Below are 13,395 nucleotides of genomic sequence, written 5' to 3'. Positions count from 1 at the left end.
GGGCCTGAGGGGGCCCGAGCCCCCTCAAAAATTCGTTTGGGGGGGCTCCGCCCCCCCAATAATTTAAGAAAATTATAACCATAAATTTTGCTCTATAACACGCAGATTTTTTCTCCTAAAAAGTAAGGGGAAATGTCTGTGCGTGTTATTGAGCGAATGTGTGGTCCCTGGAGCTGACTCGCCGGAGCGCAGGGGCAAGGCAAAAATCAGGCAAAAATAAGATCCGGCGGAAGCTGCTGCTTTCCTGCATTCTGCCTCAGGGTCTTACTGCCCACGTGCTTCTGTTGCTGCGTTTGCTCAAACTCAGCAAAGAGCAGGGAATCCCCTGCCCTCCTGGCAAGCAGAGGGTTAAGGAAAGGATCGAGTCCTTCCTTCTAATTCTTTCCTAGTCACACTGCGTGCAGGCTCCAGCCCACCACCTCCTCCTCTCCATGCTCTAGGACTCGCAGGTGGGAGAGAGAAAGAGAGGGCTGGCCTGGGGGGGGGACTTTTGCCTTCCTTTCCTCCCCCCCACCCCGTTAAACTCCTCCCCTGCATTCTTAGCCAGCTGCTTCTCCGCACACCCCTCTTGTGCTTCTTGCCCCTTCTGTGTTTTTCCTTCCCTCCCCATTTAAAACGTGGTGACAAAGCACGGATCCACATGGATCCTCAGGATTTTTGCATTGGGTCACTCCAAATTCACCATCAGATCACATTACATGTCCATGGCTACAGTCTGTACCAAAAAAATCACGCACCCACTGTTGCCTAGGGTCACAGTGGTGCAAAAACGTGGTTACAAAGCACGGATCCACATGGATCCTCAGGATTTTTGCATTGGGCTACTCCAAACTCAGTCAGATATTAAAAATCTTTATAAAAAATCTTTATTAAATACATACAGAATGTTAAATTTTCAGTTTCGAAATATTAGTACTAGTTTAGTACTGTATTTCTATATTACTATAGTACTGTATTAGTTATTTTCAAATACTTAAATATTTTTAGGGTGTAAGACCCAATTAAAGCCCGTTATTTACATACAGTATTACAGTATTTACATACAGTATTAGGCATACTGTATTAACTTTATTAACTGTATTAAAGCATTAACTTTGAGATATTATTTTTATTTAATGAACCCTCAGCCTTATTCAAAGTAAGCTTAAATTAGCTATTTCACTTATTAATCAAAGTGCTATTACTGTGCGACAGCAATATTTTATGTTTTATTCTTTTAATGATAGTTTAGGATTTATTTAAGTATCATTTCAGTCTTTTCAGAGCTATATATTCACTGCTCTGTAATAGTCTATAAGCATAATTGTTACTGTAAATTAAATTAGCTTTTTACGAAAATACCGTGCGTGTTTATGTTTTGTTTCTTTTTTCAAAGCCAAAAAGTGTTTCAGGCTTGTCGAGTTTCCCGGAGTGTGGAGTTATAGAGAGTCGAGTTTTCGGGGTTCTAATGTTGATCATATGACTCTAAAATACTTTTAAAAAACTTTAAAACTCACTAATTTTCATCTAAAATTTAGAAAACTTCCCGGGGCAGGACCCCGGTATGGGCCCCCCCAATATTTTTTATAAGTCGGCGCCCCTGCCTTTATGTAAAAAGACTCTGGGGAACCACGAGAAGAGGAATCTACTGTTTTAGCACTGTTGTGAAATATTTCCGGGTATCTCTGACTACAACCATGGGGCCTAGAAACATGCTAATTTTAAAGATAATGAAAGCTGAGGTTCTCAGGATTTGGGTAGCATCTGTCTGTCTGATGGATGTTCTAGACTGTAACCTGCACAATTTCACCACCTGTGGCCTCAACCTATGAACTTGTACAGTGGTACCTCGGGTTAGTACATAATTCATTCCGGAGGTCTGTTCTTAACCTGAAACTGTTCTGAACCTGAAGCACCACTTTAGCCTCCTGCTGCTGCCACGCCGCCGCTGCACAATTTCTGTTCTCATCCTGAAGCAAAGTTCTTAACCCGAGGTACTATTTCTGGGTTAGTGGAGTCTGTAGCCTGAAGCATCTGTAACCTGAAGCGTATGTAACCCGAGGTACCACTGTATATTGCATTTTACCACATTACTACAAGCAGGAATACTCCTCGCTTGCTCACGTGCATCCGCTTTAGAGTGATGTGCTTGCGTTCAGTGTGTTGGAGCGCATCTCCACTTGTCTCTCTCCCCAGTCTCCTTGGCACTGGGGTGGGGAGGCGAGTGCCTCTCGTCTTTCCCCCTGCCTAGCTTACTTCCCTAACCGTTGTGGTTTCTTCCGCCTTCAGCCTGCCAGTGTGATCCCCAGGGCTCCACCAGCAGTGTTTGCCACAAACTGGGAGGGCAATGCCAGTGTAAGCCCAATGTGATGGGTCGGCGCTGTGACCAGTGTGTCCCGGGCACCTACGGATTCGGACCCTACGGCTGCAGCCGTGAGTAATCAAGGCAGGGCCTGCATGTACTGCCTCCCTCATGGTCATCCTTGTCTTTTCCTCAACTGTTGATTACGCCTAGTTTTCACTGAGTGGAGGGGGAAAACTTGTGGCTGGGCTATATTACCATAGCTGTCAACTTTCAGATTTGAAAATAAGGGATCAGCAGCCTCACCTGTCCCGGGAACAGTCTACGGAATATCTAACAATCCGGGATAGCAGTGGGAAGCAGCCGGAAACGGCGCTGGAATAAGGGAATTTCCTGCCAAAAAAGGGGAGGTTGACAGCTATGTATATTACTGATCCTCAGAGTAGCAAATGGGATCCTGACACAGGGGGGAAGGAGATCCCGCTCTGACTAGACGCCACCCAGAGACAGCACCCCTGAACTAGAGGAATAAGCTCCCTTTACAAAAGCAGTCTCAGCTCCCCAGTCACCAAGTGCTAAGCTCCAGAACAGATTCTCTGTGGCTTGAGAGGCCCCATCCGGTCAAAGAGGCCCCAGTTAGAGCAACAGAACTGGACTGGAGCAGATTCTCTTCTTTGGGATTATCTTTATTATATATTTAGGTATTATTCAAGCTCCTACAACTCCAGGCAGTGGTTAAACCTGCCTAACTTAAGCCATATCCAAGCCATACATCTGTGATACCACTTTTAAGCAGTCACGACTTCCCCCAAAGAATTGTGGGAAATGTAGTTTTGTTAAGGCTGCCGAGAGTTGTGATGAGACCCTCCCTATTTCCCTCACAGAGCAGCAACAATTCCCAAGCTCCTTGATCGTTGAACCACTCTGGGAATTGTAGCTGCGTGAGGGGAATGGAGGTGGGACTCTCCTCACAACTCTCAGCACCCATAACAAACTACAGCTCCCAGGATTCTTTAACGGAAGGCAGGAATGTTTATCATAGTGCTTCAAAAGCATGGTGTGAATTTGAGTCACTCTCTAGCCTTAATGTATATTCCCTTCAAAAAAGGAGAACCTCTTCAGATTGGGATGAGGAGATGGGATTAAGTAACCATCTTCATATTGATTATTACAGTGGTGCCTCGCAAGACGAAAAGAATCCGTTCCGCGAGTCTCTTCGTCTAGCGGTTTTTTCGTCTTGCAATGCAAGCCCATTGACAGCTTAGCGGATTAGCGCTATTAGCGGTTTAGCGGCTTTTAGCGGCTTTTAGCGGCTTATCGGCTTAGTGGATAAGCAGCTTAGCGGCTTAGAAAAAGGGGGGGGGAGGAAAAAAACCCGCAGGAACTCGCAAGACATTTTCGTCTTGCGAAGCAAGCCCATAGGAAATTCGTTTTGCGAAGCACCTCCAAAACGGAAAACTCTTTCGTCTAGTGAGTTTTCCATCTTACGAGGCATTCGTCTTGTGGGGCACCACTGTATTATTATTATTATTGTCCCAACTTTTCTCCAAGGAGCTCAGGGCGGCCTGCATGGTTCTCCTTTCCTCTCCAATTTTACCCTAACAGCCACCCTGTGAGGTAAATATTTCCGAACGGGCAGCCTTGTCTTATTAGTCTCTTGCAGCAGAAACAATCAAAGGCCTTGTCCAGTACCTAGAAATTGTTAATCTTTAAGTTGCCACAATACTCTCTAGTGTCCCCCCCCCGCCCCCCCCGGTCTGTGTGAGGATTTGAACCCAGGGATTCTGGGTCCTAGGTCAACATGACCACTGCTAGACTCACTTAACGTTGCTGCCACCCCACCCCATTAACCTTTCACCCTGTCAGCCTGGGTGGTTACTACTAGAGGTTAAGGAGCTGTGTTTTGGAAGAGCTTCCTGACTTGTGGATTTGGCAATAGCTGCCACGTTGAACTCTCTGAAACTACCCTGCGCCAGGAAATTGGGTGCAATCTCCATATTAGGGACTTTCCAGAGAACTGTGCCATAATTTCTAATGGTTAATGCACCCTCACCTGTCATGCTGAAAGCATTGGCCCTTGTCCCCACAGCCTGCGCCTGTTCCCCCGAAGGCTCAGTCTCCAGGATCTGCGAACCAGTAAGCGGGCAATGCCGGTGCCAACATGGTGCCATTGGACGCCAGTGCGACCAGTGCCCACCAGGCCAGTGGGGCTTCCCGACTTGCCGGCCTTGCCACTGCAACGGGCACTCGGAGGAGTGCGACTTGCACACGGGGGCCTGCCACCGGTGCCGCGATTACACGGCTGGCCGCCATTGTGAGAGGTACGCATGTGGGATTTGTGGGGAAAATGTGACGGGATCCCAACTGCGATAAAATGTTGCAGTGTGGAGGGCTGAGTTCGTTATGACTGGGCAACTCTTGATTGGAAAATGGGATGGGAGTGGGTGGACAAGCATTGACTGACAGAGTCCCTTTCCTTAGGAAGATTGGTGCTGGTATTTGACAAGAAACACTAAATATTCCCCTTATTAAAGAGTTTCATTGCAGCAGGTTGGAGAAAAGACAACAGTCCTTTTTTGTCAGAGTTAAACAGCTCCTCTTCCCACATTTTTCCACCTCAAGTATGGATGTTCTGCCCAGACACACACACACACACACACAGAGAGAGAGAGAGAGAGAGAGAGAGAGAGAGAGAGAGGCGCAGAGGAGATACCTTTTTTTCTGAATCATGCAGCACAGCTTGGTCCCCTGATACCAGCCTTCAAGGAAGAGATTAGAGCAGGCACTGTTAGCTTGTTTTAGGAAGAAACAGGGAGATTCTACGGGAAGATTACTGGAGGAGAGAGACACTGTGAGAAGGATTGAAAGGAGTATATTGTGAAGAGACTAAACTGTGGGATGGAACATCAGATTATACTAATAAGGCTTATAATGGGGCAAAACCAGCTGTGATGAAGAGTGGCCAGGAAGAATGGGTGATAATTTGACATATGAGGTGCATATTTTTAGGACCCACCCTACTTTTGTGGTTGTAAGTAGTTTTGAATTGTTTTTAATATTGTGTTTTTAATTGCTGGACATTAGGATGAAGGGCATGTAATAAATTACCACTAACAACCACCACCACCACCACCTAAGGTTGCTCTTTCTTCTCCTTTTTTTACCCCATCACAGATGCTTGGATGGTTACTATGGAGACCCCGTCTTGGGCTCAGGGCAACAGTGCCGTCCCTGCCCTTGCCCTGGGTATCCAGGGTCTCGGCACTATCACGGCATCTCCTGCCATACCGACAGGGAAACCAATCAGATTGTTTGCCTTTGTGCTCCAGGCTATACAGGTAAGGTGTATCGAAAGGGCAAGGGATGCGGTTAAATAAGTTGCCATTTTGAGGATACAGCCTCTGCAAGACTGTCCTCTAGCACACCTCCACTGCCCTTTCAGACTGCCGCTGTGCTCCATGAAGTGTTGTGACTCAATTGCACAGCATCTTCTTTGCATGCAGAAGGTCCCGGGTTCGACCCCTGACATTTCCACGTAGGGCTGTGAAACACCCCTGCTTGAAACTCTGCAGAACTTCTGCCAGTCAGAGTAAACAGTACTGAGCTAGACGGACTAATGCGCTGAATCAGTCTTATGATCCTGCTATTATGACGTGTTCAACCGATGACTTACAGAAAAAAGAACGCCCACCACCCAAGTGTCATAATCTGCTAGATCAGCAGTTCTCAGCCTGTGGGTCCCCAGATGTTGTTGGACTGCAACTCCCATCATCTGTGAGCTCTGGCCTTGCTAGCTAGGGGTGATGGGAGTTGTAGTCCAACAACATCTGGGGACCCACAGGTTGAGAAAGGCTGTGCTAGATGATGGGCATTCCACATGTTAGGCTGGTGGCACAACCAGCGAATTTACCGAGTCCCTGATAGGCTTTCATATTTGTGACTAGTTGACTGCATTCAGCTTGGTGGGTTGTAAGTTGTGCAGGCCTGCCCTGATCTATCTCCCCTTCTCTTGATTCTCTCCACATGTAAACACATGAACCACTGAGCCCCTGGACCTAACTAGCAGTACAGTATTCCTTCTTGCCTTGAATTCTAGCATCTCCATGCCCCTGCCCTTCCTAGACCCACCTCTACCCTTTACCAGAAACACAATAGAATTGGTTGATTGTGAAGAGGTACACAAAAGGAGGTGAAGGAGCTCCCAGTTTTTCTGACCTGGCAACAACCTTTCTAGTTGCCGTGATAAATGTCGGCGAAAACAGTTCGACAGAGTTCCACTTCCCTTTGGGCCATAGTGAGAAAAGAGGAGAAATGGCCATCACTAAGTAATTATGTGTTCTGTAGGGATGGATTTAGGCACTAGGAGAGGATATATTGTTTAGTTACTGCCCTTCCTTGCTGATGTGAGTGAAATCAGTAAAGTGCCATTCGTTTGCTAAAACAAGGTTGATTTAACCTTCTAGAAATAATAATCCAGAACGCTTTAAGGAATATTGTTACCCCTTTTCTTCACCTTAAAAACAACAATCACACATTGTTTTGTGAAGAAATAAAAGTAGCATTTACTTACATAATCCAGTTCTTGAAGCCGCAGTTACAGAAGCAAAATGAAGGCAGGTTTATAACTATGATCTAAGTTACAAAAGTACAAAACGCAAGTAACAAATGTTACAAAAGTACAAAACGCAAGTTCAGAAATGGTGTCTGAACTGCAGAGCTCAGACACGTACGTTTGGTCAGCTTGGAAGCGTGGCGAGGAAAGAAAGGGCTGCCAAGGCAGGAAGGAAATTTGTAGGGCTACAGCTTCCTGCCAAGGTAAACAAAGGAAGTGATCTCATCGAGTTCTCTCTCACAAAAGCCTTGTGAGCCACAACCCCTTCGTGTGCCCATCTAGAAAAGCATGTTTTGTTGGTCTGACTGCAGTGATGGTCTACATGTCCTTCTCCCACCCCTCAATAATGTCCCATGTCTCTGGCAGGACCACGGTGTGACCACTGCTCGCCTGGCTATTTTGGAGCCCCTGAGCAGGAAGGTGGAGCCTGCCGCCCCTGCCAGTGCAACAACAACATTGACCCCAGCGACCCCGAAGCCTGTGATCCGCACAGCGGCCAATGCCTTCGCTGCCTTTACCACACTGGCGGGCCCCACTGTTCTGAGTGCCAGCCTGGCTACTACGGCAATGCCTTCCAGCGTAGCTGCCGACGTGAGTAGGGTGGCCGGGCCTGGATTGTGAGGATGGCTGGGAGGAACTTGTGATTTGAGAATGAGAAGTGGTGTTTGGCAGGCTTTGTTGTGGCGGGGGGGGGGGCATGCAGGCTAGAGGAAGGAGGGTGTGGCAGGCTTGAGTAGATCTGTAGTCCATGGAACAGGGCTGACCCTGTTCATTAGGTAGAGTGAGGTGGTCACTTTAGGCAGCAAATGTTGGGGGTGGTAGTGAAGACAGCAGCAGCAAGATGCTAGAGAACAGAGAACAAATAAGAGTTTGCTAGTGAAGATAAGCAGGGTTGATGGAAATTGAAAATGTTATTCTTTGAAGAACTACCTGATAACGATTTACAGGTGGTATTTAACACCGAGTAGGCTTGCTAAGAGGGACGTGGGTGGCGCTGTGGGTTAAACCACAGAGCCTAGGGCTTGCCGATCAGAAGGTTGGCGGTTCGAATCCCCACAATGGGGTGAGCTCCCGTTGCTTGGTCCCTGCTCCTGCCAACCTAGCAGTTCAAAAGCACGTCAAGGTGCAAGTAGATAAATAGGTACCACTCCGGTGGGAAGGTAAACGGCGTTTCTGTGCGCTGCTCTGGTTCGCCAGAAGCGGCTTAGTCATGCTGACCACATGATCCGGAAGCTGTACGCCAGCTCCCTCGGCCAATAAAGCGAGATGAGCGCCAGAACCCCAGAGTCAGCCATGACTGGACCTAATGGTCAGGGGTCCCTTTACCTTTACCTAGGCTTGCTAAGATGTATAAGACTGAATCAGATAAGTGCTGGAGATGCAAAGAGGTTGAGGGAATGTTCTTTCACATGTGGTAGGCTTGTAAAAGGGTAAAAGAGTACCAGGAAATGATCCATAATGAATTGAAAAAATGTTTAAAAGTACTTTCACCCAAAAAACCAGAGTTCTTTTTGTTGGGGATAATTCAGACTGAAATTCCCAGGTGTCAAAAAAGGTTATTTATGTATGCTACTACTGCAGCCTGTGTTTCGTTAGCCCAAAAATGGGAAACGAGCGAGGTCCCAACTAAAGAAGAATGGAAAATTAAGCTGACAGAATATGCGCAGCTTGCAGACTTAACATATAGAATTAAGAGAACAACAAGAACATACGTTTAGAGAAGACGGGGAAACATTGATGGAATATATGGGGGGAAATTGTGTACATTTGAAAACACTGCCAGCATTAAGATAAATTCTCTTTTCCCAAGGCTGTACCTGCAACGAGCAGGGGACACTGCCCTCGCACTGCTCCAAAGGCATCTGCCACTGCGATCGAACTACAGGCAATTGCCCCTGCCGCCCCAACGTGGTAGATAAGAACTGTGACAGGTGCACCCCCAACTTCTGGGGCTTCGGCAGTGACGTGGGGTGTCAGCCGTGCAACTGTGACCCTGCCCATTCGTTACGGTCGGACTGCAACATGGTAAAGTGGCCGAGTGCTCAAGAGCGTTAGCCTAAGAGGGGGAGGCACCTGGGCGGCTCGCGCACCAGTGTTCCAGCCCTACCACCACCTCACCTTTCCCTTTCTTCAGTTCACAGGGCAGTGCCATTGCCAGCCGGGCTTTGGAGGCCGCGTTTGCTCCCACTGTCAAGAAGATCACTGGGGAGACCCGGAACAGGAATGTCTAGGTGAGTACGAGTGCGCAGTGCAAGCAAGAATCTTCCGCTCCAAACATTGTGCGTGGTTGCTGCGTTGTGAGGTCAGGTGATTGACAGATGGCTAACCCCACCCACCAGTCAAATTTGGCCCATGAGGGCTAGGGGATCTGGATGAGTTTCCCCACCTCCTGGCATTGCAAGCTCAAGTTCTCTGACAATGCCTTACTTGAGCACCCTGTGCTTCTCTGCTAATGGTGGTAATTAATGCCCCAGTATTGTTGGCCCTAAAGAAATGCCTCCCCTGGTCTATTGACCGGTAGGCAACTGTGCAAGCTGATCCTTCTTTGCAAGTGGGATAACCGCTGCTTTTGCCAAGCCTTCCCACAAAAACACATATGGGCTGTGTATCTTTAGCATATTGAACTATTACGATTGCTGCGTTGTTTTAGAGTGATGGTTCTTTCGTGTGTGTGTTTTAAACATCTTTATCGAAAGTTCAAAACGTACATAATTATATGTGCACTAAACATGGTGAGATGTAAATAAAAGAGAGAGAAAGAAAAAGAGAAACAGAACCCGTGTAGAAGTGGAAATGAAGGGGGGGAGGGGAAAACCCCCCAAACTGTATACTTTACAAGCTTGTTATTGTACTTCACCAGATCTTAACCTATTACAGTATTTGTAAGAATGGATTCCAAATATCATTGAATTTGTCCATGGCAAGTCTGCATTTATATGCAAGTTGTTAATATGTTGCGAGTTTATAGAAGTCTTCAATCCAATTGTAGAATATAATAATAATAATAATAATAATAATAATAATAATAATAATAATAAATTTTTTTAAAAAATATATTTATGCACCGCCCTCCCCAGCCAGAGCCGGGCTCAGGGCGGCTAACACCAATAAAATCACAGCAGGGAGCCGCATTGTTATTTTTCCAGTTCATCAGTATCAGTCTTTTTGCTGTGGTAAGGGCACAGAGAGTCTGAGGCATCTAATCATAAGCCTGCATTTTTTATCAAAGCTTATATGTTTGATCAGGGCTTGTATTTTAAAATGAGCTTAAAGATTTTCAAATGTTTCATGCCAGGCAGAAGACCAGCTGCCTAAAAGAACCTTGGCAAGATGTTTTTCCTCCTAGACAAGGGGGCCCCCTGATTTATAGCAGAAAACAATTCTCAAAGTCGTAAAAAGGGAATTACAGGCTGAGAGCCAAGGTTACACTGACCCTACAAATTAAGGGTTGGTAAATAGTAAAATGAGCCATATCTTCTTCCTAAGGTTAAAAAGGCCAAGAGCAAATGGAAAAGAAAGCAACTGGCTGGAAGGGGAGTGTAAACAGAAGAAGAGGCTTTTTCCCCCCTCTTTTATTTTGAGGCTGTAAACTGTTCCTTTTCACTTTGAGAAGGTTTATTCTTTTAAAAGGCTACCTATGATAATGTATGAAATATATTAGCTTAAATGTAATTATGCAAAGGATCTAGAAAGAAAGAAATGTTAAATTCTTATTTCATAGAGTCATATTGCAATAGGAGACCAGAGGGGCAAATGAGCCCAGCCTCCTGCCAGACAGGAGACGCCATCGAGCACTCCAGATATATGGTTGTCAGGCCTTTTGTTTAGAGACCTCCAAATGAAGGAGATCTTTCAATGATGATGTGAACTCAAGATCCTTGAAGATAAAAAGTTAAGATTAACCATCTGTTTTGGAAGGCAATAGGGCAAGGAGGGCAAGAGGTGAGCTGGTAATTAAGATTCCTTGTTGAGACACATGTAAGATATATTACTACTTATTTGTCATTTATAGATATAAGAATATATAGCTCTTTGTGTCCCATAAAAGGGCGAAAGGAAATGGGTGTATCTTTTGTGATTGGTTCTAGCAAACAGCCAATAGGAATTTCAACCAGGCTGATTGGACAGAGGCAGCCACAGGAGGAGCAAGGGGGCTGGATTAAGGAAATATAAGTGCTGGCCAGAATGGCAGGAGGCCAGGCCAGAGCTTGGTAACCATATACCACTGTGCCTCTCATTTATTTGTCTGACAAATAAATTACTATTTTAATTTCTCTATTGCTGCGTTGAATATTTCATTCCAGCTAAGCGTTAACCACAAGCAGGGTGCTACAAGTCCACTCGTACTGGCTTTCTGTAATGTTTTATAAGGTGTGTTTTAATGGTGTGTGCTTATATTTCAATGCGGTGCAGCTGGCTCTTGTACCGGTTCAGAATGAAACGGTATGTAAACAAACTAAAGCCAAAGCTTGCTTGGGGAATGACCTCCGGTTTTTGCCCCCTGCAGCTTGTGAGTGTGACCCCACGGGGTCTGAGAGCCTGCAGTGTGATCGTCTCACGGGACACTGCACATGCCGAGGTGGCTTCACGGGGCCACACTGCGACCAGTGCCGGCGCGGCTTCCAGCAGAACTTCCCCCGTTGCTCCCCCTGCCACCCTTGCTTCGGCCAGTGGGATGCGGTTCTGGCACAGCTCTGGGAACAGCTGCAGAGGCTGCAGGGCACAGTGCAGGCCCTGAAGGAAGGGGGGCCCATCCCTGCGGCCAGCAGCAGCCGCATGCGCAACCTGGAGGACAGGCTGGGTGACGTCGAGCGGCTCCTTGGAGACGGCAGCAGTCCAAGCACTCCCCTGTTGCGGCAGCTCAGTGCCCTTCTGGAAGATACCAGGTAAGGAGACGTGAGGTAGAATTGGAGGGAAGCAGAAAAAGGGGAAATGGACTGTTGTTAGGGTTTTTAAAATTATTATTACAGTGGTACCTCTCGTTACGTACTTAATTCATTCCGGAGGTCCGTTCTTAACCTGAAACTGTTCTTAACCTGAAGCACCACTTTAGCTAATGGGGCCTCCTGCTGCTGCCGCGCTGCCGGAGCACGATTTCTGTTCTCATCCTGAAGTAAAGTTCTTAACCCGAGGTACTATTTCTGGGTTAGTGGAGTCTCTAACCTGAAGCGTATGTAACCTGAAGCGTATGTAACCCGAGGTACCACTGTAATGTCTCTCGTATTTTTTCCATGTAACATTTTTCCAAATCAGTTTCATTTGTTGAGACATTGGGGGGGAGGGATGGAGGGGGGAAGATGGGGGTGTCGGGTGGCGATGTTTCTATTTTGCTTAATGTATGTAGGGTTTGGTGTCAGCGTTGCTCGTGCTGTTCATTTGTGTTTCTTTGGTGGTGAGAGAGGTTGGGCTGTTGTTGTTTTAAGAAAATTATACAGCAAAACAAAGACGTCTGAGTTAACATTGCCTTTTACCAATAAGAAATAATAATAACTATTACGATAATGAAAATACTAAAAAATACATTTACTTCCCCTTTTGAACTTCTATTCTGGTTACAATATATTACTGTTCTATAAGAATCTATTATATCCTTTGCTGTCCCATATATTATTTTATTTCCCAAATTCAACCTAACGCTCCCCTCCTCCCCACTGCTTCCCTTCACCTGTGTGAGATCTTCCCAACATAATATTTTTTCTAGTTGCTTTCACAAAATAAAATAACATGAAAACTTATAAATTATAATTACTTCTTTTGTCCTTACACGCTTAAGTTGTTAAGCGTGAAATGGTCTGTTTTTTTTTTTATTCGGTTCGTGCATGCCAGAAATTGAAGGATTTGATAACCTTTGTGCTTCAAGTTTTTCCTCTCTGGGCACATCCAGATTGAAAAACTGATTAACAAGTATCCACTCCTGGACATCTTAATTTGGGGTGTGTGGATAAAGGAGCTAGAAGTTATAGAATCACGGAATCATGGAATTGTAGAGCTAGGAAGGACCCAAGTGTTATCTAGTCCTACGGTGCAGGAATCTCAACTAAAGCATCCCTGACAGATGGCCTTCCGGCCTCTGTTTAAAAAAACTTACCAGGAAGAAGAGTCTACCACCTCCTGAAGGAGTCCGTTCCTTTGCCGAACAGCTCTTACTGTCAGAAAGTTCTTCCTGGTGGTTAGTCGGAATCTGCTTTCTAGTAACTTGAAGCCATTGGTTCGGGTCCCAGCCTCCAGAGCAGAGCATAGAATCACAGAATCATAGAATCATAGAATCATAGAATCATAGAATCATAGAATCCTAGAGTTGGAAGAGATCACAAGGGCCATCGAGTCCAACCCCCTGCCAAGCAGGAAACACCATCAGAGCACTCCTGACATATGGTTGTCAAGCCTCTGCTTAAAGACCTCCAAAAAAGGAGACTCCACCACACTCCTTGGCAGCAAATTCCACTGTCAAACAGCTCTTACTGTCAGGAAGTTCTTCCTAATGTTTAGGTGGAATCTTCTT

The 13,395-nt window shown here is 46.0% G+C and overlaps 1 protein-coding gene and 1 long non-coding RNA gene across 2 annotated transcripts in view; one reads left to right on the top strand and one right to left on the bottom strand.

Annotated features, from left to right (window-relative positions):
• Window positions 1-13,395, top strand: part of LOC309337313 (laminin subunit beta-1-like) — a 70,222-nt gene that overhangs the window by 43,272 nt on the left and 13,555 nt on the right. The window contains exons 20-26 of the mRNA XM_081854093.1: window positions 2,269-2,412; window positions 4,371-4,602; window positions 5,456-5,619; window positions 7,260-7,484; window positions 8,704-8,918; window positions 9,028-9,124; window positions 11,401-11,779. Of these exons, the coding sequence (XP_081710219.1) occupies window positions 2,269-2,412; window positions 4,371-4,602; window positions 5,456-5,619; window positions 7,260-7,484; window positions 8,704-8,918; window positions 9,028-9,124; window positions 11,401-11,779 (1,456 nt within the window). The remainder of the gene's footprint in view (window positions 1-2,268; window positions 2,413-4,370; window positions 4,603-5,455; window positions 5,620-7,259; window positions 7,485-8,703; window positions 8,919-9,027; window positions 9,125-11,400; window positions 11,780-13,395) is intronic.
• The window catches only part of LOC309337428, a 303,990-nt gene continuing 300,544 nt past the window's right edge, over window positions 9,950-13,395 (bottom strand). Inside the window, exon 2 of the long non-coding RNA XR_014154287.1 lies at window positions 9,950-9,981. This is a non-coding gene — a long non-coding RNA (uncharacterized lncRNA). The remainder of the gene's footprint in view (window positions 9,982-13,395) is intronic.

This window comes from Podarcis erhardii (assembly GCF_964252035.2).
Source record: "Podarcis erhardii genome assembly, chromosome: 2".
In the NCBI taxonomy this organism is placed as follows: Eukaryota; Metazoa; Chordata; class Lepidosauria; order Squamata; family Lacertidae; genus Podarcis; species Podarcis erhardii.
This window is presented reverse-complemented; position numbering and strand designations above follow the sequence as displayed.